Below are 24,003 nucleotides of genomic sequence, written 5' to 3' on the forward strand. Positions count from 1 at the left end.
AGGACATGTAATGAAGCTAAGGGGGGACAGGTTCAGGACTAATGTCAGGAAGTTCTGCTTCACTCAGAGAGTGGTTGACACCTGGAATGCTCTCCCAGAGGAGATTATTGCGGAATCTACCGTCCTAGGCTTCAAGAGCAAACTAGATGCATATCTCCTTAAGAGAGGCATATAAGGATATGGTGGAATATAAATTACGCCAGGTGTACACCTGGCAGGGCCTCCGCGTGTGCGGATCGCCGGACTTGATGGACCGAAGGTCTGATCCGGAGAAGGCAGTTCTTATGTTCTTATGTTCTTAATGATATGAAATGAAATGAAAAGTGTCAAGAAAAGTATGGAATAACTTATTTTTCATGGCTCCACATCATTCTCATCTTGGTTGGGCTGAGAACTTTTCAGTGGCTCCTCAAATTTTATACAGGAATATTGGTACCTATTTTACTTTATAGGATAGTATTCGTAGCCTACCTAGGTATATATGTTGATTGTTGCAGTTGTCTGGGTCTTGCCAGTGCTAAGAGAAACCAACATTTGAGCCACTGTGATGTGACTTTCTTGAGGGTATGTTGCAAGTTCTGCATTTGGTCTTTATACAGTATATAGTAGGTTCTCATACCCAATTGGCAGGGGTTTGAGGTGCTTAATTTCCTCAGGATGGAAGGGGATTTCTGCAGGAAATTGAAGTAGGAAAGTCTGTTGGTCACAAATTAGAATTTTGGTGGAAAAATTTGTTAGTCATATGCCAGCCATAGACCTCATATAACTATGGGGGACCTAAATACCATATTGCCCACCTTACAGTATTCTATAGATAATATACGCACATGTGCCCTGCCCACTCCCCACCCAGGCTGTGCCCATGTGATTTGGGAGGGAGACCTAAATTTTACTGATACAGTGTTATTTCATATCCAAATGGGGATGAATAACCCAAATATTTTCTAATGGCTACAAGCATCAGTAGTCAATATTACTTATATAAAACTATGCAATATTTGCTATGGCTAGGATATGACTGCAGCTTTAACAATTAAAGTGCATTTGTAACCTTTTTGATTGCTCTTTCTTTACTGGGATGATATTACATTGATCATTTTCAGTAAGAAGAAGTTTTTATGGTGCTCTCTTTTATTCTTATGCTTCTCAGTTAAACTGGCACCCATGTGGATTGATAGATGCCGGATAAATGCCGGATAAATGTAGTTTCTGGTTGTTTGAGAGTTACTGCTAAAAATAGGCTTAACTAATACTGAACCCCATACTACGCCATACCATAAACTGTTCCAGACAAACTACTGGACATGTGGTAGACAATGCATGGGCATACTCAGGTGTGGTGTGCCAAGTTTACACTTAAATTTCAGACAGAAATTTTATTTTATTTTCATTTTTATTTAAAGTATTACAGTATTTCTTAGATTTTTTTTTTTTTTTGCTGGTTGCTTGAGAGTTTTGGTTAATTGAGTTCCGGTTAACAGAGTCTACTGTATTATATTTCGAAATGTGTTTATTAATATAAAAAGATACAGGCTTCTCTTGCAGGCAAAAATAGTTTCTTCTCCCTATCCTGTTTCTGCTTTATTATGTTGATAGAATTCACTCCTATATAGCCCCTGGTTAGTATTGATAGAAAAAAAGATGGATTTTTCTTTTTGGTTTATCCACGACCGGTTCACCTTAGCCCATATTATTAGACAGAAAGTATTTTGCCAGAGTTCTATTAAACTTTATAGCCTCTGGGTAGATGAACATGCATAACACAGTGACAAAGGTGCTGTAGCCTGTATAATGTCTACGTACTAGTGAGACACTGAATTCTCTTCTATAAAACCCAGCGCAGTGTTCAGAAGTTCTGTGAAGCATAATCTTTCCATTTCTTCCTGCCATACTTAGTTTGATATTAAAGCCTGGCCATTAAAACAGTGTTGACTTTGGAGCTTAAGCATTACCAGAGCTATAGTCGTATATTATAGTAGCAGTTCACAAAGTAATGCTTCGTTTTAATGACTACTTTTAATCAAAATGTTTCTACCTTTTTAAGGTGGTACATTATACGAGATGGCACAGTGCACATTATAACAGAGAACCACAGTGAAATCAATGTCGACTGTTGCAGCCAGAAAACAAAAATGACAAATGCCACAATGAGAAAGGAGTTATCGCATGAAATTTATGGTCAGTTTTATAAGATAATCTGGCCAAGGCTAAGCCAAGGGCAATTGCCGTTAATGTGATGAAAATCATTCATGGGACAATAAATGCAAGGCAAAGATGTTGTTATTAAAATGGTTGGTAAAATGCCCACTCTCTCTGGGTTTTAATATTATGGAAATGTCCTCATGTAAGTAAATAAAATGACTGAGCTTGATTCATCCAGTTTGACAAAGGAATAGAGGCTGAAGTGTACATTTATTTAGGTAGGCCGCACATTTTTCTGCTTTGATTGAGCGCATGCCTTAGCAGAAATAGTTCAAAGCATGTTACATTCATGCACAGCAGGTATTTCCATGTCCCCAGAGTTCTCACTAAGGCTGTACCTGAAGCAATTTAGGGCAATGTGACTTGTCAAAAGGAGCACAAATGGGAAAGTGGGAGTTGAATCCCAGTCTTAGCCAGCTGCTCTAACCAGTAGGTTATATATATATATTTTTTATTGGGACCTGTCCTGGGCTTCAGTGTGAAATCTCCAACAGTGGGCCCTTGGCTTTTTGTTTTCAAAGAATAGTAAATTAGTTATTGCCAATGTCAAAATACAAAAAAGTTTACCACAGTGCAGAATACAGAACCAGGTTTTATAGAGAAAGCTACATTTTAAAGATATGTCTACATTTAACATTACCTATAGGAAAATCCACTCAAACAGTTTATTTCAAAGAAAGAACATAAGCATTGAAATACTGGACAGACCGAAGGTCCATCAAGCCCAGTATCCTCTTTCCAACAGTGGCCAACCCAGGTCCCAAGTGCCAAGTTAGATTCCAAGGATGCTTTTACTGCACCAGCTCATGCTAAAAATCTTTAGCGCAGCTTGATGAAAGGGGCCTGAAATGTTTAACATTACAGCTGTTTTCTGTTCAGAATTTCTCTTTTTAATATTTCATAGAAACATAGAGTATGACGGCAGAAGAGGGTCGGAGGCCCAAGTCTGCCCACTAAAGACCCTCCCTCCCTGGAGTACCCATCTTTTATGCATAACTCTGTAGCGCCCCCACTTGTTTGTCCCATCGACTTTTGAAGTCGAGCATGCTACTAGCCTCGACCACCTGGCATGGAAGTTTATTCCATCGATCAATCACCCGTTCGGTGAAGAAGTATTTCCTGGTGTCACCATGAAATCTTCCCCCCTTAAGTTTTAGTGAATGCTCTCTTGTTGCTGTGGGACCCGTAAGAAAAAATATTTCTTCCTCCACTTCAATGTGACCCGTGATGTATTTGAATGTTTCTATCATGTCCCCCCTTTCTCTGCGCTCCTCGAGAGAATATATGCGCAGTCTGGTCAGACGTTCTTCATAAGGGATATCTTTAAGTCCTGAGACCATCCTAGTGGCCATTCTCTGGATTGACTCCATTCTCTTCACATCCTTTTGATAATGTGGCCTCCAAAACTGGACACAGTACTCCAGGTGAGATCTCACCATGGATCTGTATAATGGCAGTATGACTTCAGGCTTTCGGCTGATAAAGCTCCTTCTGATGCAACCCAGCATCTTTCTTGGCCTTTGCTGAAGCTTTCTCCACCTGATTGGCAGCTTTCATATCTTCCCGGATGAGAACTCCCAAGTCCCTTTCTGTAGTGGTTCTTGCTAAGTTTTCACCGTTTAAGGCGTATGTTCTGCACGGGTTGCCACTCCCAAGGTGCATTACTTTACATTTTCTGGCATTAAAGTTTAGTTGCCAAGTACTGGACCATTGCTCCAACAAAAGCAGGTCCTTCTCCATAGTGCTGGGCTCATCAGAGTACATAAGAACATAAGCAGTGCCTCCGCCGGGTCAGACCATAGGTCCATCCAGCCCAGCAGTCCGCTCCCGCGGCGGCCCAAACAGGTCATGACCTGTCCAAATCATCAGAAGGGGCCCCCATGCCACCTAGGTTTCCTGATGAGTCCTATCTTCCCATCGAAGTCCTAGCCCTCCGGTCTTGCACATGCACGACCTGGTTGGGTTTCTATACTTTCTCAGTATCCCACGATCCCTTTATCCCCCAGGAATCTGTCCAGTCTCTGTTTGAATCCCTGTACCGTACTCTGCCCGATCACTTCCTCCGGTAGCGCATTCCAAGTGTCCACGACCCTTTGGGTGAAGAAAAACTTCCTTGCATTTGTTTTGAACCTATCACCCTTGAGTTTCTCCGAGTGCCCCCTCGTACCTGTTGTCCCCTTCAGCCTGAAGAATCTATCCCTATCCACCCTCTCTATGGCCCTCATGATTTTGAAGGTCTCTATCATATCACCCCTGAGCCTCCTTTTTTCCAGAGAGAAGAGCCCCAGCCTGTCCAACCTCTCGGCGTATGGGCAGTGTTCCAGCCCTCTTACCAGTTTCGTTGCTCTCCTTTGGACTCTCTTAAGTACCGCCATGTCTTTCTTGAGGTATGGCGACCAATATTGAACGCAGTATTCCAGATGAGGACGCACCATCGATCGATACAATGGCATGATGACTTCCCGCGTCCTGGTTGTTATGCCCCTCTTTATGATGCCCAGCATCCTGTTGGCTTTTTTCGAGGCCGCTGCGCATTGTGCAGATGGCTTCAGTGATGCATCCACCAGCACACCCAAGTCTCTCTCAAGACTGCTTTCTCCCAACAATGCCCCCCCCATTTTGTAGTTGAACAACGGGTTCTTTTTCCCTATATGCATGACCTTACATTTTTTCACGTTAAAGCGCATTTGCCATTTGTTTGCCCAGTCTTCCAGCTTGTCTAGGTCCCTTTGCAGGTCCTCACACTCCTCCCTGGAGCTAACTCTGCCGCACAGTTTGGTATCGTCTGCAAATTTTATAACCTCGCACTTTGCCTCCTTTTCCAGGTCATTGATAAATATGTTGAAGAGTAACGGCCCCAGCACCGATCCCTGTGGCACACCGCTCGTGACTCCCCGCCAGTCAGAAAATTGGCCCTTTACTCCGACCCTCTGCAGTCTACCCGACAACCAGTGCTCGATCCATCTGTGCACATCCCCTCCCACCCCGTGGTTCCACAGCTTCCTAAGCAGCCTTTCGTGTGGAACCTTGTCGAAAGCCTTTTGGAAATCGAGGTAAATGATGTCGACGGGTTCCCCATTGTCCACCCGACTGCTTATTCTCTCAAAGAAGTACAGAAGGTTCGTTAAGCACGACCTTCCCTTACAGAATCCGTGCTGGCTTTTTCTCAGTAGGCCATTTCTCTCAATGTGCTTGCAAATGCTGTCCTTGATCATAGCTTCCACCATCTTCCCTATAATTGAAGTCAGGCTCACCGGCCTGTAGTTCCCGGGGTCACCCCTCGATCCCTTTTTGAAGATAGGTGTGACATTCGCCAATCTCCAGTCCTCTGGTACCTCTCCAGTTCTTAAGGATAGGTTGCAAACATGCTGGATTGTGTCCGCTATTTCTTGTCTTAGTTCCTTCAGAACCCTTGGGTGGATCCCGTCTGGACCCGGTGATTTGCCGCATTTTAACCTGTCTATCTGTTTGAGGACATCCTCCTTACTTACCTCTATGTGCTCCAATTTTTCAGCCTGTTCCCCACTCATGAGCTCTTCTGAGTCCGGTATATTAGATATATCTTCTCTCGTGAAAACCGACGAGAAGAACGTGTTCAACCTCTCAGCTATCTCTTTATCCTCCTTTATCACTCCCTTCCTATCCCCATCGTCCAACGGCCCCACCTCCTCTCTCGCTGGTCGCTTCCCCTTTACGTAACTGAAGAATGCCTTGAAGTTTTTCGCTTCCCTGGCCAGCCCCTCTTCGTATTTTCCTTTTGCTTTTCTAACCTCTCGGTGGCATTCCTTTTGGCAATTCCTGTGCGCCTGGTGATTTTCCTCCGTTGGGTCCTTTTTCCATCTCCGGAAGGATACTTTTTTGTCATTTATTGCCCTCTTTACTTCTGTTGAGATCCAAACTGGGTCCTTTGACCTCTTGTTCTTGCAGCCTTTCCTGAAACTGGGGACGTACCTTCTTTGTGCTTCCTGCAGGGTGTCCCTGAATAGGGTCCAGGTGCTTTCCACAGTCTCCATCCTAAAGATGTTTTTGAGCTTCCTCCCCACCATTTCCCTCATAGCAACATAGTTCCCTTTCTTGAAGTTGAGCGCAGTTGTTGCGGTCCTCCTTACTGTGGGTGTCCCCCTTTCTAATGTGAATCTGATCGCATTGTGGTCACTGTTGCCTAGTGGTCCTCCCACTTCTACCCCACTTGCAGGCCCCCCTAATCCGTTCAGGATGAGGTCAAGAGTAGCACTCCCTCGTATCGGTTCCTTGACCAGTTGCTCCATGAAGCAGTCCCTCACAGCTTCTACAAATCCTGTTTCCCTAGTGCAGTTGGAGTGACCCGTACTCCAGTCTATCCCCGGGTAGTTGAAGTCCCCCATCACTGTCACACTTCCAGTCCTGCACTCCTGTCTCAGTTCAGCTTCCAAGTCGTGTCCGACTCCTTCCGGCGTACCAGGTGGGCGATAGTACAGCCCCAGTTTTATGCCTGCACCCTTGTTTCCTGGCAATTTGACCCATAGCGATTCCAGCCCCTCTGCCTTCGTTGCCATATCCATCCCGACCGAGTAGATAGAGTCCTTTATATATAGTGCTATGCCTCCCCCCTTCTTGTGGGTCCTGTCCCTTCTGTAGAGTTTGTACCCCGGCAGCGCTACATCCCAATGATTCTCCTCTGTCCACCATGTTTCTGTAATTCCAATTATATCCAGGTCTTCCCCCTTGGCCACGACCTCTAGTTCACCCATTTTGGCCGTGAGGCTTCTTGCATTTGCATAATAGCATCGCAGGTCCCTTCGTTTTTCCTCCACCTCTGCATATACCTGGGCCGCCTCTCCTGTTCCCTGTATTTCTGCTCTGCCCTCAGCTTTTACCCTCGTAGCTTTCAGTTCTGGTTTAGTTAGTACACTGACAAGGAGAAGCTCAAAAGCTAACACTAGCGCTGGCGTCAATCTGCGCAGAATGTTCAGAGGGCTCTAGTGTAGGAAACAATGTGCTCACCAAAGATTATCACAAAAAGTATTTAAATGTAGTACAATGGATGTTAATGAAATGATCTTTTATTCCCTCCCCATTGCTTAGAGAACAGTGCACAAAACAAAGCCATCCTTATCAAATGAAACCTAAAACCAGTTTAGAGCTGTTAAGGTGTTTGAAGAATGGTACATTTAAAAAGAAACATGGGGAATCCTATTTTTATTTAATTTGGAAACCGAAGGAAACCCGTGGAAGCCCCTAAGTACTAGTGAGAGATGAATGCTTGTGAGTTAGAGCAAACCCAAAAGTGAAAGCACATATTGGCTTCTGTTGCCTGCTCTTAAATATAAATGTTTAGGTGGAAAAAAATTGAAAGGCTTATATTTAAAGAGGAATAGTGCCAAAGTATTGCTTCATATCTGAATTTGCCTGGGCCTGTGCACAAAAGCCATGCTTACTGCAGAACTCTTGTGTGCGTGTTCCAGGCACATTCCTCCCCCTTAACTTCCTAATGCTCAACTTTAACAGTGTCCATATAATTTGCATGCTATTAGTGTTGAGCACTGGGAAGGGGTTATTTTTAGCACTATTTCCCCTGGTATTTCCTGGCGCTGTTCCCTACAGCGCCAGAATTCCGAGCAGCAGCCCATGATTTCTTAAGTTCATTAAATACATCTCTACATTCCTGTGAGCATTTCCTATGTTCCTGTTTCTTAATGTAATATCTGTACCACCAATCATTAGGAGCTATCCAACAAATCATAAACATTAGAGTGCGTAGGTATTTTCTACCTTTCTACACAGTCCAAGAGCCGAGAGCAGTGGTTAGATGCAGGAGCATCGTGTCCTCCTATAGCATATAGAAATCCATCACATGTAGCCACTCCTACACCTCCTCTCCTTTTGCACATTGGAGCACACACATTCCATTTGTTCGTATGGGGATCATAATATTCCATTGAGCTCAAACAGGAACTTCCATCACGGCCGCCGACTGCATATAACCTGAATAAAAGTCAGGAAAATAACAAGGTTATGGTTTAAAAATTGCATTAGCAATTCAATTCTGGATATTTTAGTTAAAGTATGGTTTAAATCTAAAATCGAATACTTTGATGGTCCCAACCTGCATATCAGTGTATCTTGAAGATTTTTCCACATGTTCAAGCCAGGCTCCATTTTGAGAAGTAGCGTGAGTCCAATACTGAGGGATGGTTAACTAGGTAACGGAGGTTCCTACTAGTTACCATATCAATGTCAGTTAATGGGTAAGGTTTAAATTAACACATTTACAGCCCTTCAACCAACTGTATGAAGGCCGCAATGGAGAACTTTGGAGAGTACATGTTGGAGACCTCTGCCCTAAGAGATCCTAGGATGGAGTCAGAGTGGAGCTTAGAGGTATCTAGGCACTGCCTATATTGTTTATCGAAAGCTTCTGTACTGCTTCTAATGACTGGGTAGTCAATTCAGAGCAGTTTACATTAGCATCTATAACAGTGTTACGATACATGAGCTTCAGTAATGGTGTTCTCTACCTGAGGTACCATTTAAGAGTTTCTATAATGATGTTACACTACCAGAGCTTCAGTAATGGTGTTGCAATACATGAGTAAATGATGTTACACTACATGAACTTCATTAATACAGTATTGTTACTATACATGAACTATGATTTATGAGCTTCTATAATGTTACAATGTATGAGCTTCGGTAATGATGCTATAATACATGCAACGATTTAAGAGCTTTTATAATGGTGTTATGATACACAAGCTTCAGTAATGGTGTTACAATATATGAGCTACGATTTTATTTATTTACTTTGTCTTTATTAATTTTCCAAATTTACATCAACCCCTCAAGAAAAATTACAGAAATAATTTAAACATCAGTTAAAGAATCCAGAAAACATTTATATGAGTATTTATATCTATAATAACAAAGTATGATCCAAGATTTAAGAAAACAAAAAAGAAAATAGATCTTAATAATACTTAAAGGACTCAGTTTGAAAGGACGAACCAAGACCTCCCTCCCTGCCAGTCACAGCAGCGAACATATAGGATTGACATTATGACATTGATTCCATCCCAAGCAAATAAGAATTCCTCAAGTTGCCTAGTTCAAAGAATTGATATTGATTACCCTCAAGAACTATATAGCAATTACAAATAAATTTCAACACAAAATTAACAGATATTGCCTGAACCCGACCCCGAAGAGCCAGGAAGGCTTTATGCTTTTTCTGTGTATCACGTGCTAAATCTGGGAAAGCTCTAATTTTAGATCCTAGAAACTGTGGCCCTGATCCTATAAAGGGCGCCTAAGTCCTATCTAACGCTGAGCGGAACTTAAGAACATAAGACCATAAGAACTGCCACTGCTGGATGAGACCAGTGGTCCATTGTGCCCAGCAGTCCGCTCACGCGGTGGCTCTTAGGTCAAAGACCAGTGCTCTAACTGAGACTAGCCTTACCTGCATCCAAACTAAGTAGTTAATGAGCCATTTAAGGATCTTAATGAGCAATAATTGGCACATGGACGTCCAAAGGATGCGGATGTCACTTTGTAGGTGCCTCCATAATTTCATGGGTGTCCATTATGGCATTCCACCTTGCAGGTGCATCTTTTTAGGCACCCAATTACAGAATATGTCTTTAATTGGGTAAATCCTGATGCTGCCCCATACTGCTCTTGGCCTGCACTGGCACTGTACAGTTAAGTGCAGTTGACATTTTGGGAATGGCCCACTTACCATAATTTGACTGGGTAGAAACTACTCTTGCTTATTTAAATTGTTCTGAATATCTAAGTTCTTAACATTTTTCCTCACTTTAAATCTGCCCTTGTTGCCATCTACATTTTATGCTCTAAATTTTAAAGGCTTACTGAAATTTTAAGGCATTCAGCCCTGGTAATTTTTAAAAGATGCCAATTTAGGAGCATAAATATTTTGAATACAAGGTTTGTAGTTTCATCTTCCGTTTATGTTCAGTTAAACCTGAAGTCAAGAACTTGCAGAAGGGTTAAATGGGAGTTAAGAGGTGGACGAAGAATGTTTGAAATCAGAGAAATTTTCTTAGGTCCTGCTATTGATGAGGGATTGAAAAGACCAGGCAGCAGGGGAGCAGGTAACATTTGCAGTGTTTAATGTTAAAGGTCTTTAATGTTTTGTTTGTCTTGAAGCCTAAGAAGAGGTTTGGTAGCTTGACTCTACTGGATCTTCTATATATATATATAATTATATATTGCAAAAGCTATTACAGATAGTTTTGACAATTACAGGTTTACCCTACTCACTTGCCATTTAATGCTGCTACTCCAACAGTGCTTCTGGCGGTAGACATACTTGCAACATATGTCCATTGCTGGCTTTGAGGATCCCAACGTTCTACTGTATTTAGATAGCTCCAGCCATCGTGACCACCCACAGCATATATAGGGCCTTCAAGTACTGTAACTCCTATAAAGGAGAGAAAATACAACTTATTTATTCTGTTAAGTTCAGCAGCAGAAGAATCATCATGTAAAAATATAACCATCTGCCAATTAGGGTCTTTGTAACCAAAGACACTATGATATTCACATGAACCATCTTCTATTTAAAGCACCATTCTACCTTTCTCTTTCTGTCTTTTTTCCAATAACCACACTTTCTACTAGTACAGAGAATTCCCTCAGTCCATCTTCCTCCAAGTGCTTCTATTCTGCAGCTTTTATTACTTGACAAGATGTATTACCAAGGTTAGGAGACTGAAATGGTGGTGTGGTGGGGAACTTTCTTATATGAAGGGAACTTTTATAACCTAGGCGTTCACATTTATGTGCACGTCACTTGCAAAAATATTGCAAATATGACTTTATTATTTACACACATATGTGCATACTTACATTTGTAAATGCTAGAATGACACTTAAATGTTCTGCAAATACCCATATAGGTAGCAATTTTATGAGTGGGTATCTCTTTTTAGTTACCCCAGTGTAGTATAGTGAGATGTCATTCTATACTCTAACCTAATCTTTCGTCTTATACTGTATACTGCATCTTCTCTGTATCATTGCAGGGCTCGAAGTGGTTCACAATAAGACTTGAAGGATTACAAACAGCTAATAAAATACAATAAGCGAATAGAAAAACAACATAACAGTTCTTAGTCATTATTCAAAGATACTTTAAATAATGAAGTCTTCAAATTTGTACTAAACATTAGATAGGATGGACCCATTATTAGACTTAGAGGCAAAGCATTCCAAAGATATTAAAATAAAATATGTCATTATACAATATTTGCGTTACCCGGTATTGGTGCAGCTTCAATCTAATTCCATACAATTACATCAGCTATATGTAGGCCTAAGATATATAGCAAGAGAATACATAACTTATGTGTCTTACCCATGCTCTGTCCATGTGTATACCCCCTTCCAGTTCCATGTTATAGCATGCCCTTATAGAGTAGCACTCTAAGGGCCCCTTTTATCAAGCTGCGCTAGAGGTTTTTAGCATGAGCCAGAGCAGTAAATGCTCTGACACTCATAGAATTTCTAAATGGAAGGCCTAAGAGTAGCGAGTTGCAATAGTTTAAGTACGAGGTGATGAGGGTGTGGATAGGTGTTTTGGTAGTGTGCTCAGAGAGGAAGGGTCAGATTTTGGTAACATTATAGAGGAAGAAGCGGCAGGTTTTAGCGATATGATGTATCTGGCCAGTGAAGGAGAGAGAGGAGTCAAAGATGACTCTGCGATTACAAGCAGACAAAACAAGAAGGATGAGAGTGTTGTCCAGAGAAACGTAGAACGAGGGAGGTAGGTGTAGGCTGGAAGATTTTAGCCACATTCAATTTTAGGTGGCGGTGAGACATCCAGGCGGCAATGTCAGACAGGTAGGCTGAGACTTTGGTCTGGGTTTCAGTAGAGATATTTGGTACAGAGAGGTAGATCTGGGAGTCATCAGCATAGAGGTGATACTGGAAGCCATGGGAGGAGATCATTATATTATATTAAAATGCATTTCTAGACCGCAAAACCTTCCAGATCAATGTGGTTTACATAGTTAAGAAACTGTACAAAACAGCGAGCAAGTGTAGATTGAGAAAAGGAGTGGTCCCAGGACATAGCCTTGAGGTACACCAATTGGTAGCGGGAAGGCTGTGGAGGAGGAACCACCATTGCATACAATGAAGGTATGATGGATGAAATAGTCTTATAGTTCAAATTCTTTATTGTTTCTATTGACTTAAGAATATTATTCAATAGTTAAGATCTGGAATGCGTTGCCAGAGGATGTGGTAAGAGCGGTTAATGTAGAATGTTTTAAAAAAGGTTTGGATAAGTTCCTGGAGGAAAAGTCCATAGTCTGCTGTTGAGATAGACATAGAGGAAGGCACTACTTGTCCTGGATTGGTGGCATGGAATGCTGCTGCTATTTGGGATTTTGCCAGGTACTTGTGACTTGGATTGGCTTCCATGAAGATGGGATACTAGGCTAGAAGGACCATAGGTCTTACCCAGTAAGTCTATTCTTATGTTCTTATAGATATAGGGTGTTGTTTATTTTTCCAGTCAAATTTATGCAGGATGAGGTAAATATTCAGCTGGTAATGGTGAATGTTTTGTTGACGGCCACTGGTGTTAGTCTCATATATTCAATGCCGGGCCATATCCAGACTTTGACACTGAATATCCGGTTTATGCGGCACCAGTTATTCAGAAATTAACTGGCCATGAGGATAATAACAGTATATAAAAATCAGATTCGATTGTTTTTTGTATGCAGTCCCATTTATGCGGTTACCCTGACTGGTTAAGTGCTGAATCTGCCTCCAGAATGCCCCCCAAATAGCTGGTTTTCATTTAGATACTAACCATTAATTTTCAGCAGCAATAACCAATTAAGTGTTGCTGAAAATGAGTAGATAGCCTGGAACATATGATTTAACTGGTTAACGGCCATTTCTGACTGGTTAAATAATTGTAAACATTTACCAACACAAGTAATTCAGGAATGTTCTTAAACCAAAGTGGAATAAAAAAAACAAAAGCTTAATATTCAAGTTGCATAATGTTACCAAGTGGATGTTCTATGTTCTTTCATGTATTTCTGAAATTTCTGAACTGGGATTCAAATTTTAATGCAACCCTTAAGATGCCCACATGTCTCTGCAGTGGATAGTTCATGTTTGTAAGTTAAACATACCAAATTAACATAAGAATAGCCTTACTGGTTCAGACCAACGATCCATCAAACCCACTAGCCTGTTCTTATGGTGGCCAATCCAGGTCATTAGTACCTGGCCAAAACCAAAGGAGTAGCAATATTCCATGCTACCAATCCAGGGAAGCAGTGGCTTCCCCCATGTCTTTCACAATAACAGACTATGGACTTTTCCTCCAGGAAATTGTCCAAACCCTTCTTAAAACCAGCTACGCTATCTGATCTTACCGTAACCTCTGGTAATGCATTCCATAGCTTATCTATTCTCTGATTGAAAAAAATATTTCCTCCTATTGGTTTTAAAAGTTTTTCCCTGTAACTTCATCGAGTGTCCCCCTAGTCTTTGTAATTTTTGATGGAGTGAAAAATCAATCCACTTGTACCTATTCTACTCCTCAAGATTTTGTAGACTTTAGTCATATCTTCCCTCAGCCGTCTCTTTTCCAAGCTGAAGAGCCCTAACCTTTTTAGTCTTTCCTCATTGTCAAGATGGTATTATTGTCAATATGGCATTTTTTTCAGCATGTTTTTATCAAATTTATGCAGAGCTCAGCTGTGTGCAGGAAAATCTACTCTTTCATCACTCCTCTTGAAGAAAACAACGTTGTTCGAGTATAAAATGGGGGGGGGGGGATTGCTGGGAGACACCAGACTTGAGAGAGACTTGGGTGTGCTAGTGGATCCATCCATGAAACCATCCGCACAGTGTGCAGCAGCCTCGAAGAAAGCCAACAGGATGCTGGGCATCATCAAGAGGGGCATAACAACCAGGACGCGGGAAGTCATCATGCCGCTGTATCGAGTGATGGTGCGCCCACATCTAGAATACTGCGTTCAATATTGGTCGCCGCACCTCAAGAAGGACATGGCAATTCTTGAGAGAGTCCAAAGGAGGGCAACAAAACTGGTAAGAGGGCTGGAAAACTGCCCATATGCTGAGAGGCTGGATAAACTGGGGCTCTTCTCTCTAGAAAAGAGGAGGCTCAGGGGGGATATGATAGAGACCTTCAAAATACTTAGGGGCTTAGAGAGGGTGGACAGGGACAAGTTCTTCAGACTAAAAGGGACGACAGGTACGAGGGGGCACTCAGAGAAACTGAAGGGGGATAGGTTCAAATCAAATGCAAGGAAGTTTTTCTTCACCCAAAGGGTCGTGGACGTATGGAATGCGCTCCCGGAGGAAGTGATCCGGCAGAGTACAGTACAGGAATTCAAACAGGGATTGGACGGATTCCTGAGGGAAAAGGGGATTGTGGGGTACTGAGGGAGGTGCTGGGGTGTTGCATAAGTATAGACAGCTCACCAGGTCATGCAGGTGCAAGGCCGGAGGGTTAGGACTTTGAGGGGAAGATAGGACTTCGATGACAAACCTAGGGGGAAAAGGGGGCCCTTTCTGGTGATTAAGGCAGGTCATGACCTGTTGGGCCGCCGCGGGGGCGGACTGCTGGGCGGGATGGACCTGTGGTCTGACCCGGCAGAGGCACTGCTTATGTTCTTATGAAACTCGTCCTGAGCTGAGGAGTGGAGACTTTGACATTTTATATCACGAGGGTTGTTAATATGATATGGACTATATAGGGTAGAGACTTTATGATCTTCACTGAGTGATACTTAGCAGAATAGATGCTCACCTCTGATCCTGTTAGATACTATGGGATGGACTTGAACTTTAAGCCCATTTGTACTGTTTGGAGTACCTTCAACTCAGCAGTATTCAGATAAGTACTTTATTTAATTTTTCACACACTTTTTTGCTGACTATACAGGCCTAAATACTTTATCAGAGTGCATATTTAATCTTTTGCAGCTTCATTTAATATATTTTTTCTGCTTTTGATTGGTAGTGTTATGAAGAACGACATGTGCTATGATAGTTCTCCAGTTCATTGGTCACTCTCCTCTATGACCGGTGAGTTTCAGGTTGTCTGCCTCTAGGAACTCCAGAAGCAGCAGTTAGCACCTTTGAGAATCTAGTACTTAATGACATTGCCAATCTGAATTTGAAGACTAGAACCTTTCCAAAGCTCAGACTGAGGCAATAAAAACCTTATAGGAGGACACAACCATTACTATCAAAAGGGCTGACAAGAGGGCACCCTAGTGGTGTTAGATAAATCACAATATATGAGGGAAGCCTATCGTCAACTGGATGATTCTACTTTTTATTTAAAACTTGAAGGAAATCCAACGGAGGAGTTCCTAGCTTTTATATCTAATCTGCTTAGAAGGTGTAATGAAGAGGGAATCATTAATGCATGAGAGTTTAAATTCTTGTTCAATAATCATCCTCAGGTTCCCTACATATATTTCCTGCCCAAGATCCATATAAATCTTATAAGCCCTCTGAGTCGCCCGATAGTTTTGGGGAGGGGGTCTCTTACTGAACCTCTCTTTCATTATGTAGATTTTTATCTTCAAAAATTTGTATATCAGGTGTCATCGTATGTTCGTGACTCACAACATTATATTGAATTGTTAGCTTCTCTTCCCAATACCCAAGATAGTTCCATTCTTTTGGTCACTATGGATGTCACCTCTCTTTATACTAATATCCCTCAGACTGAGGCCCTGCAAGTGGCAGAACTGTATTTACACAACCTTTCTATTTCTGGTCCAAAATTGTCCATGCTCCTGTCCCTGCTCCAACTTGTAGTTCAGTGTAACTATTTCGTTTTTGAACATGAATATTTTTTGCAGGTCAAGGGGGTAGCCATCGGTGCAACCGTGGCTCCCTCCTTGGCCTTGCCTATACATGACTCAATTCAAAGAGAAATATGTTTACACATCTTCTTATTTTTCCAAAGTCATATCATAGAAACGGTACATGACGATGTTGTCATGATATGGAGCAGAACGGTCTCTGAGCTTCAGGAGTTTCTCCTGTATATTAATATGGTTGATGCTAATATTTCTTTTCAATCTCAGTGGAGTACTTCTATACAATTTTTGGACTGTTCTCTCCTGAATCAGACTTTTCGACCAGTCTTTTTAGGAAAAGTACTGACTGCAACTCCGTACTACATTATACCAGTTACCATCCTAAGAAACTGAGAGATAACATCCCTGCAGGTCAGTTCCTCTGACTACGTAGGTTATGCTCTGATTTTATCACCTTCAGACAACATGCAGCCCTTCTCCAATGAGATTTTCCCACAGAGGGTATCCTTACGAGTTCATTCGTAAAGCCTACAAACGGGCACTCAATTTTCATCCTGAGTGGCCCCCTTCGGGGACTTTTACTAACAACTCTGATGTGGACTCCCCTATTTGTGTTCTCCCCTATTCTTCTCATGCTCATCATATACGATCTATCATTATGAAATATTGGCATGTTTTAGGGATTCACAATCTCTTTTCAAGTAATCCCAAGTTTGCCTATACTAGAGGGGGATCGCTGGGTGGGAGGGGGCAGCGGGTGGAGGGGTGGTCACCAGGTGGGTGGGGTGGGGGGTCGGTCAGTCACTGGGTGTGGGGTTGTTTCATGGAGGGGTATTCTGGCAGGAGGGAGTGGGCAACCCTACTGCCTATCACAGTTGGGTGGGGGTGAGATTTTGGGTCGGGAAATATTCTGGCAAGAGGGAGTGGGCATTCTTTCTGCCTATCACGGTTGGGTGGGGGGGGGGGGTTCAGGGTGGTTCTGTCAGGAGTGATTGGGCACTCCTCCTGCCAGAAGTTTGCTTGGGGGGTTCCAGCAGGAGGAATTGGGTACTCCTCTTACAGGGGGTTATTTTGGGGTGGGGGATACTTTGGGGGATGGTGGCAGGAGGGAGTGGGCATCCCTCCTGCCGCCTGACTTCACGGGGGGGGGAGGGTGTTCCCTGCCACCCCCGCTCAGCTGATTGCGTAAGTGAGATTTCTTTGCACGATCATCATAGTGGCTGTGTCTATTTGAAAGGTAGACCAGATTTTTGTTGGCCTACATTTCAGGTGCCTATTGCAACCCTTGGGAGACATGTAGGGCTGCCTATGCTTACCCAAGGCCACTTCCAGGCAAAACCACACGCACGCCTAGCCTTGGGTGAGCTTAAGCGTCCCTACGCATATCCCTCAACCGTGATAGACGTTTATGGTGTAGGAAGCCTGCCTCGGGGTGTTTTATTTTAAAATGTGCACCCTGATTGGCTAGTTGACAGTGGTAGGATGCCTACTGCTGCCTACATTCAGGACACAGTTTATAGACTATGCCCCTAAAGTGTGATGGGGTTGATAGGATGAAAACCAGGAGAGAATAGAATCTTGGAATCCCAGTAAGGACAGTGTATTGAGGAGTAGACCACGCATACATGTAATTTTTTGTAATCTAAGATAGACAAGGCATTTCTTCTGGAGTATCTGGAGTCCTAAAGTTAATTATTAAAATCATCCCTATACACCATAGTGTAACTAGGTCATCAAGAAAAAGAATCAGCATATTATCAAAATCCCCATTTTCCATAATACCAAAGTTTCACTATCGGTTAGCAAAGAATATCCTATTCTGATGGTGCATAGTGTACTTTTCGTTTCCATTGTGTAATAAATTACATATAATAAATCAGTTTCATGCAGATAAGAAAGGAAGGTGGATATAGCCTATAAATTAATTAAGAAATATTAAATAAGTGATTGATTACAGAAACCATATAATTAAATGAAATTAAGTTTTCTTAATTAAAATAATAAAAAAATTACAGTGACAAATAAGGAAATGATTTATGCTTTAAGTAAACCAACAGAACTTTGTTTCTCTCTCTTCTGGAAAGATTTCAAACCAGTTTTGCAGGTACTCTCCTCCCAGGGCTATTTATTTATGTTTTAGTCAACAACTTTTTTTTAACAACTTGTAGATACACTTATTTATATGGGAATGCTTGTCTGGGTTTATTTCTCTTCCTTTAATAAGAACATCATATGTATTACATGAACTCCCAAGAAGGAACATTAATTCCTTAGAAAGGACACTGAACTGGAAATGGTTTTCAAGGGTGATGATGCGGAGGAACTGAAAGAAATCTTGGTGAATCTGGAAGATGTACTAAGCCAAATTGACAAGTTAAATAGTGATAAATCACTTGGACCGGATGGTATACATCCAAGGCTACTAAAAGAACTCAAACATGAAATTGCTGACCTGCTGTTAGTAATCTGTAACCTGTCGCTAAAATTGTCTGTAGTACCTGAAAATTGGAGGGTGGTCGATTTTTAAAAAGGGTTCCAGGGGAGATCTGGTAAATTACAAACCGGTAAGCCTGACTTTACTGCTGAGCAAAATGGTGGAAACAATTATAAACAATAAAATTGTGGAACATGTAGACAAAAATGATTTAATGAGACAATCAGGATGGGTTCAGCCGAGGGAGATCTTGCCTCACCAATTTGCTTGACTTCTTTGAAGGTGTGAATAAACATGTGGTTAAAGGTGAGCCAGTTGATATATTGTATCTAGATTTTCAGAAAGCTTTTGATAAAGTTTCTCATGAGAGGCTCTTGAGAAAATTAGAGTCATGGGATAGTTGGCAAAGTTCAGTTGTGGATTAGGAAATAGTTATCAGATAGAAAACAGAAGTTAGGGTTAAATGGTCATTTTTTTCAATGGAGGAGAGTAAACAGTTGAATGCCGTAGGGGTCTGCACTGGGACCAGTGCTATTTAACTTATTTATAAATGATCTGGAAATTGGAATGATAAGTGAGGTGATTAAATTTGTGGATGACACTAAACTGTTCAAAGTTGTTAAAACGCATTCGGATTGTGAAAAATTGCAGGCAGACCTTAGGAAATTGGAACACTGGGCACCCAAGTGGCAGATTAAATTTAATGTGGACAAATGCAAAGTGATGCACATTGGGAAGAATAACCCAAATCACAGTTACTGGATGCTAGGGTCCACCTTGGGGGTAAATGCCCAAGAAAAGGATCTGGGTGTCGTCGTAGACAATACGATGAAATCTACCGTCCAATGTGCAGTGGAACCAAAAAAAACCCAAGATGCTAGGAATTATTAAAAAAGGAATGGTTAACAAGACTGGAGTATTGCGTTTAATTCTGGTCTCCTTATCTCAAGAAAGATATAGTGGCACTAGAAAAGGTTCAAAGAAGAGCGACCAAGATAATGAAAGGGATGGAACTCCTCTCGTATGAGGAAAGACTGAAAAGGTTAGATGGCTCTTCAGCTTGGAAAAGAGATGGCTGAGGGGAGATATGATTGAAGTCTACAAAATCCTGACTGGAGTAGAATGGGTACAAGTGGATCGATTTTTCACTCTGTCAAAAATTACAAAGAGTAGGGGACACTCGATGAAGTTACAGGGAAATACTTTTAAAACCAATAGGAGGAAATATTTTTTCACTCAGAGAATAGTTAAACTCTGGAATGCATTGTAAGAGGTTGTGGTAAGAGCGGATAGTGTAGCTGGTTTTGAGAAAGGTTTGGAAAATTTCCTGGAGGAAAAGTCTATCGTCTGTTATTGAGAAAGACATGGAGGGAGCCCCTGCTTGCTCTGGATCGGTAGCATGGAATGTTGCTACTCCTTGGGATTTGGCCAAGTACTAGGGACCTGGATTGGCCACCATGAGAACGGGCTACTGGGCTTAATGGACCATTGGTCTAACTCAGTAAGGCTATTCCTATGTTCTTATGTTCATTGTGATGGAGGAGGTGGTGTGTTTCAATGAGTTGGAAGACTATACTCTTGTGCCACAGAGACTTCAGAGTAGGGATGAACCAGGCCCTTCCACAAATAAATAATGCAAGGTTCCAATAAAAAGTCTTTATTTAATTTTTTGGATATTATACTGTGCATTTTTTATGTATGTTATTTTGAGATAGTGTGATCCCAGAGGCAGACCTTATGCTGAACCGTGGATTATGTCAAGTCTTATTGGTCTAACATTGCTTTTCGCTGGTGGACTGCAAATGTTCAAATACTTTTCATTGGAACCTTGAATTACCTCTTTATTTATGGAAACTCTTGGTTCATCTCTAATATGAAGTTCCCCTAGTTGTCTTTTAGCACAGGAACCTTTTTCTCCTGTTTTGGTGTTTGGATATACTCTAGTGCAGGGGTGTCCAACCTGCGGCCCAAGGGCCACATGCAGCCTCGTGAAGTATTTTGTGCGATCCCAGTCGAGGGCAATGCAGTGTTTTCCTCTGCTTCCCCCGGGTGTTTATTGTCTTGCCGCAGTGTTTGCACATTTGTGAGGCCCCAGAAACATTTTTTTCGGCCAATGCGGCCCAGGGAAGCCAAAAGGTTGGACACCCTGCTCTAGTGCTACCCAAATCAGGGAGCTTACCCAGATAATGGACAGAATATCTTCAGAACTGGGTAAATCCTTGGTCTGCCCAAGTAAAAACAGGAAGTTGCATCAGAGGGGGGCACACTGCAGGAAAGGAACAATGCTGAGGAGGCCAAGAGTAGTGCTAATGAATCACTGCCATGCCAGCATCCTCCTTGCATTTTTACAAGTGAGGGTAGACATCCCACTCACAGGGTCCCCCTGGGAAAGGCTTTATGTGCCTGAATCACATAGGGCATTAGGCCCCTTCCAGAGCATCCCAAGATACTCAGGGAAGGGGAAGGCCCGCCATTTTGGAGAGGCTTGCCTGACGCAAGAGGGATTGGGCATCCCTCCTGCTCTCTTCTTCCAAATAAGGTACAGGGCAGTGACAGAGGTAGTGGGCATCCCTCTTGTCAAGAATCTTCGCGGGGAGGTAGGTGTGTCTGGGGGGCCGTGATTCTCATGGGAAGGATGGTATCTAGTGGTTGTGTAATATACACACAACATCTGTGCCCATTAAAAAAAAAGAAAAAAATATGGCAGACCTTTCGGTAATTTCAGGCTCTTAGCAGCCATTGCTAGAATTAAGGCATGCTCTAGCGATGTTATGGGCATTGATAGGCGGGCTTGCTTTAATATTAATGACCTCAATCTAATATTAATGAGGTCGTTTGCATGGCAGAGTCAGAGAATGTACGAATGCATGGAAAACCACGTGGTGAGCCATGGTTTAGCGATGATCGTTAGACGATCGGAGAGTTTAGTGCAACCGGGCCTTAAACCTAAATAGTTAATTAAAGCATGCTTCTCTACATAGCATCCACTTACATTAATAGAGTCTGGTGGTAATTAAAGACCCCAGGTGGAACAAAATCATTTATGACAAGGTTATTTAATGATAAAAGACTATTATGAAACAGCATGGCTGCAGTTATAAGCAATGATGTCTGAGCCTGTATTCCAGTTTACTTCAGCATATACTGTATGGTCATATCCATTTCATCTTATTCACAAAAGTTTGAAAGGTCAGGTTTGCACTCATGTTCTTTAATGGTTGGTTAACTTTTAAACCAATGTCAATGTTTTTGGAATATGGCTTTGGCTGATATCACCCGTAGCTAATTTCTGTTTCAATGCTCAGTGCTGACAGCCTTAAAAATAAAGACGTATCAGTAACCAAAGAAAACTGATTCATATAAATGCTCCAGATATAAGTGTATAAGTGTAGTACAATGAGAGATCTCATCTCAGATTTCCTGCTTCATGCGGAACATAGAAACACGATGGCAGATAACAGCCAAACAACTCATCCGGTTTGCCCATCTGCACATCCATTATCTCTGCCTCTCCCTAAGAGATCCCATGTGCCTATCCCATGCTTTCTTGAATTCAGAAACAGTCTTTGTTTTCACCACCTCTACCAGGAGACTATTCCATGCATCTATCACCCATTCCATGCACATACATGGTGAAAAACTGTTTTAGCATATCAGCTAAGCATTTTAAATGGAAGCTCACCAGCTTAGGGCTGACAAAAAAATTAAGTTATCAGCTTGTGTTGTACAATCCTAACTGTCCTCCTACTTTACTAATGCGTAGCGTGGGTTTTAGCGCCGGCAGTGGCGGTAACTGCTCCAACACTCATAGATTTCCTATGAGAGAGCAGTTACCGCTGCTGCTGGCGCAAAAACCCACACTACGCGTTAGTAAAGGAGGGGGGGGGGGTGTTATTTATTTAAAAAAAAAAAAAAAGATATTTTTCTAACTATGTTTCGGTTCCATTAGAGTTTCATAGATCAGTTTCTCCTTGCTCATTCCCGTTTGGGATATATTTCAAAGAGATATGCACCAGTTGATAAGCAAAAATAGAGTTAAGCTGCCTAAGTTGGCCTTATCCAGATAAATAGATTTCTTAGTCACCTCAGAACATGTATGTATTTTCAGAATGTGCTCATTGCTGGGTTCACAGAAAAGAAATATTCTTCGGAGGGGGGTGGGGGAGGGTATTATAGAGGCATATTGAGAAACTAAACATTTACACTGAATTTCCAAAGAAGGTATGAATGTCTTATGCATGTTACTATTGTTTTGAAATGTGTAAGGATATATGCCTTCACTTAGCAATAGTGAAAGCACTTTACTAAGAGGTCTTTTAACTTATGAAACAAGAATGTGCAAAAGCAAGACAAATGTTAAAAGGGAAAGTAGGCATAAGATTATCTCACAGAAAAAAACCATACACATATTTACACTTGCCCTCAGATGTGCATACTTTATATATTCTTCCGTGGATTGCTAGTGCTCATCTCCCTACATGCATTGTTCCCAAGACAGCCTCATTCTGGAGTTCATAAGGCATAATCTCCCCAATTCACTAAAAAGTGCTAAAATGACCACTTTGTATGTGTAATTAGCATTGATAATTGGGATCTTAATTTAAATTAGCACCAATAATTGTTAACATTTATGCCTGGGATCATGCCTAAATTTTATGTGTATTTCCAAAAATGGGGCATGGTGATGGGAGGGTCATGGGCAGATCGGGTTGCTCCTGTAATTTATGTGTGCAGATATAGAATAAGGGATCCTAATTTAGGAGCAAGGATTTACATTGCATTTCAGCTGATGTAAATGATCAAGCTTAAAGTTATTGTCCACTAAATCATAAAGAAAACCCCACTAGCATTAAGAAATAGAACTGTAAGGTCTACTTTATTTTTTATTTTATAGGGTAAAAAGCCTCAGAATATGTAGCTATGTACCCAGTTCGGCATGAAGAATCAGCACAGCCAATATAAGAAATTCCCTGACGCAGCAGAAGTAGATGCGGTCCCACGAAACGCAAACCGTGTTGGTTAGTGAAATGAACAGCAGTTATTGCTAAACAATTAAGGAATACACCTCAAGAAACTAAGATGCTCATGAAATAGAAGAAATCACGATTCCCTGAGATAAGTAACTGTTTTGATTGCTTATACAGAACCGATTTTAACATCATAATTCTAAAGACAATCTTTGTAAGATTTGCTAATTCTGTGCACTATGGGAATAGTCTGTTAGGCTAAAAGTATAGAGTACGGTATGCCACAAAAATAATTAAATGGTGGGTACCAGTTCTAGTTAAAAAGAATGCATTGCTATACAAAAGATTTTTAAGAAAAATTAGAAAGTAAAGAAGATAAAATAAAATAAAAATGTGGGGTTTTGCCTGTGTCGTGAGCAGGAGCCAATGAATTTATTCATGGTATAACCCGAATTAGGTACATAGCTCCAAATTCTGAGGCTTTTTACCCTATAAAATAAAAAAGTAGACCTTACAGTTCTATTTCTTAATACCAGGGGGGTTTTCTTTATGATTTAGTGGAAGA

The 24,003-nt window shown here is 41.6% G+C and overlaps 1 protein-coding gene across 1 annotated transcript in view; it reads right to left on the bottom strand.

The window, feature by feature from the left end:
* Positions 1–24,003, bottom strand: part of KLHL1 (kelch like family member 1) — a 544,736-nt gene that overhangs the window by 12,122 nt on the left and 508,611 nt on the right. The window contains exons 8-9 of the mRNA XM_033949988.1: positions 10,465–10,627; positions 7,954–8,166 (exon numbers count right to left, since the gene is read on the bottom strand). Coding sequence (XP_033805879.1) covers positions 7,954–8,166; positions 10,465–10,627 — 376 coding nt within the window. The remainder of the gene's footprint in view (positions 1–7,953; positions 8,167–10,464; positions 10,628–24,003) is intronic.

The sequence above is a fragment of the Geotrypetes seraphini genome, chromosome 6, assembly GCF_902459505.1.
Source record: "Geotrypetes seraphini chromosome 6, aGeoSer1.1, whole genome shotgun sequence".
Taxonomy (NCBI): domain Eukaryota; kingdom Metazoa; phylum Chordata; class Amphibia; order Gymnophiona; family Dermophiidae; genus Geotrypetes; species Geotrypetes seraphini.